Genomic DNA, 2566 nt, shown 5'->3' on the forward strand with positions numbered 1-2566 from the left:
TGTTTGGTAAGGATAAACCTGTATACCATGTGCCACACCATCGCTCAAGCCTCAAGGTGAGGGCCCCTTATCGGATCAAGACACCCATAATATTCCTCCCTGCAACTCGTAGATATATTTTGCTCAGAGAGAGAGAGAGAGAGAGAGAGAGATGTTGGGGCTCGTAGAAGTGATAGATGTATTTAGTTTCTACATGCAACAATGGCTTAAAGAACATAAGCAATTTTAAGAGATGTTGGGGCTCGTAGAAGTGATAGATGTATTTAGTATTTACATGTAACAATGGCCTAAAGAACATAAGCAATTTTCATCCGTTCCTCTTAGAGGGAAAGGTTAAGTAACATTAACTGAGATAGAGAAGTACTTTACTCACACGCACACATGCGAGGGACTGACTCTTTCTATTCCCATTGCTTTTCTGATTTTACAGTTGCAACTGTCGGTGGTGGAATACAAAATGTCTATTTTATATGAAATGGGTCATCTCTGTTTTTCTCCGTCTCTTCTACTGCTCTTGTTGGCTTCTCCTGTCATCTCTATCGTCTCTTTCTCTTCCTTTCTTTGTGTTAGTTAGATAAGAATTAAGAAATAGGTTCAGGATTCTTGTTGAATCACACAGGCAACGGTTCTAGCCCAGGACCGGAGATGCTTCTTCATATCGGCAGTGGCAGAGGCCCGTGGCATCCTCAGATTGAGGAGTGGGGAATCGGGTCTCCTTATCAACCAGGCTTCAGACAGATAGGGCCTGATGACAACTCTTTCCTCTTGTTTCTCCTCTTCCACTTCTTCATCTTTGTCTTCCTCCTTCCCTGTCTTCATGTCACATTTGTCTTCCTGTTCTTCTGCATCATCATCATCATCATCCTGGTACTGTCCAAGCCTCTGTAGGCCAGGAATGACACTCATCATTCGTGGGCTCAAGTACATCTTATCGAACCTGAAGCCAAGATCCATGAACCCCTTCACCTCTTCGTATTCCAGCTCCCACAAGCTCTTGCAGCTCATGGTCTTCTGTATTCTCCTGCTCGGATCACCACCTGTGTATCTCGGATGTTTCCGGCGTTTCTTCGTCGAAGGAGACGATGAATGAGAGCGGGGTTTACTTATGTCAAGAAAATTCAAATTTGTGGGTTTTTCCTTGGTACAACCATTGGTCTCAGAGTCGTTGTTGTTGGACTCACCCTTCTCGTAGTGTGATTAAACAAGAAAAAAAAAGGAGCAAAATAAGTGAACAGTCGACGAAGGTTAAAGCTAAACCGTCAAGAAAAGGAAAAGGAGAGAATTACCTGGAGAGGGACAGGGCACGAGATTGATGAAATTTCTTCCTCGGAAGGAGGTGTGGATGGGGGAGTTGAAACTGAAACTGATTTCAGAGGAATCTCTGTGATGGGCCTGGTCATGGTGGGTTGGGGTTTGAGGCACATGGGCTCTGGGAGAAGAATGATGTGGTGGAACCAGAGTCGATCCATCGCTCCTACAAGGTTTGACAATTGATGGTTGTCGGCCATGGCGACACACATACACACCCAGAGAGAGAGAGAGAGAGAGAGAGAGAGAGAGAGAGAGAGAGAGAGAGGTTCCTTTGTTGGCGTAGCAAATGTATGTGGTGTTTATGGAAGAAGAGGGAATAAATGAAAGAAAATGAGGATAGAAACGAGCTAGGCATAGGACAGGTAGCCTGGGGCCAATGTAGTCTGGACAGTTGTGGAGGATGTGGGTGTAGGAAACACAAACTGGAGTGGCTCCTTGTGGTCCTACTTACACCCTATTCAAGGTTGCAACTCCACAACTTGGACATGATTAATGACTCCTTTGCCCCCTTTCCCTTTCTATTACACCACTGATTGAAGGCACGCAGTTGGCGCTCTGATGGCTCATCGTAGGTGCTTGATGGCGCGGTGAAGGAGTCACTCGTGACATTTTCCCCCACTCAATTCGATCTACGTTCTCGGAGATCAGCTTCGGCTGGTCCCTTGGAGTCTCTGTTGGGGAAGGAAGGTTCTTCTGCTGCTCCAGAACTGATTGTCATCCAAGGCTGAGGTGTATAGTTTGGTAGAATGGTTGGGTTGGCCTATTTTGTTGGGGTTCCCTATGGCTAAGTCCTTTCCTGGCGGTCTCAAGGTATGTTAATGGCTGATTCATCTTGGTTATAGGGTAGGTTTGGGCCAGGTAAGGGTCCAAATGATGTTTTGGAATGTTGGGGTGTTGGTTCCCATTGATTTTTCCCCAAGGGTGACTCGCAAGGCTACTACGTGATTCAGTCTGAGGGATGATGCGAAAGTGGTCCCTAGGCGGCTTGGGTGGCACTCGCTTTCTCCTGTGGTGGTGGTAGTAGGTGAGGACGAACTTGGGTACGACCTTGGGTCTTCTGCTTTGCTTGACGGTTGTCGACGCACACGAACTCTGTTGCTGGAGAGGTGTAGACGACTGGATGGCCTGCTGCTGTTGTAGTTATTGGCTTGAGGGGCGGCTTCTTCAGCTAGTGGAGTGGGGAACTTCTCTGCTTCCTTCATGTTGGCGTTGAACAAGGCTTCTTTGTGAAAAAGTTGTAGTGTAGAAACTTGCT

General features: G+C 46.7%; 1 protein-coding gene across 1 annotated transcript; it reads right to left on the reverse strand.

Moving 5' to 3' along the window:
- Nucleotides 1-223: 223 nt before the first annotated feature.
- On the reverse strand, nt 224-1599 carry LOC148870285 (uncharacterized). The gene is made up of 2 exons (XM_088968596.1): nt 1287-1599; nt 224-1182 (listed from the first exon to the last, which is right to left on the reverse strand). The coding sequence occupies exons 1-2, from the start codon at nt 1518-1520 to the stop codon at nt 595-597; spliced, it is 822 nt and encodes a 273-aa protein (XP_088824722.1). The 5' UTR covers nt 1521-1599; the 3' UTR covers nt 224-594.
- Between the last annotated feature and the right edge of the window lie 967 nt (nt 1600-2566).

This window comes from Nelumbo lutea, chromosome 2 (genome assembly GCF_056320005.1).
Source record: "Nelumbo lutea isolate HS-2025 chromosome 2, American lotus-T2T, whole genome shotgun sequence".
Lineage (NCBI taxonomy): Eukaryota > Viridiplantae > Streptophyta > Magnoliopsida > Proteales > Nelumbonaceae > Nelumbo > Nelumbo lutea.

Coding starts and splice junctions, on each gene's coding strand:
- LOC148870285 (XM_088968596.1), bottom strand. CDS start 1,520: ATGTGTGTCGCCATGGCCGACAACCATCAATTGTCAAACCTTGTAGGA. Junction 1,183..1,286: donor CGTGCCCTGTCCCTCTCCAG/GTAATTCTCTCC, acceptor CACTACGAGAAG/GGTGAGTCCAACAACAACGA.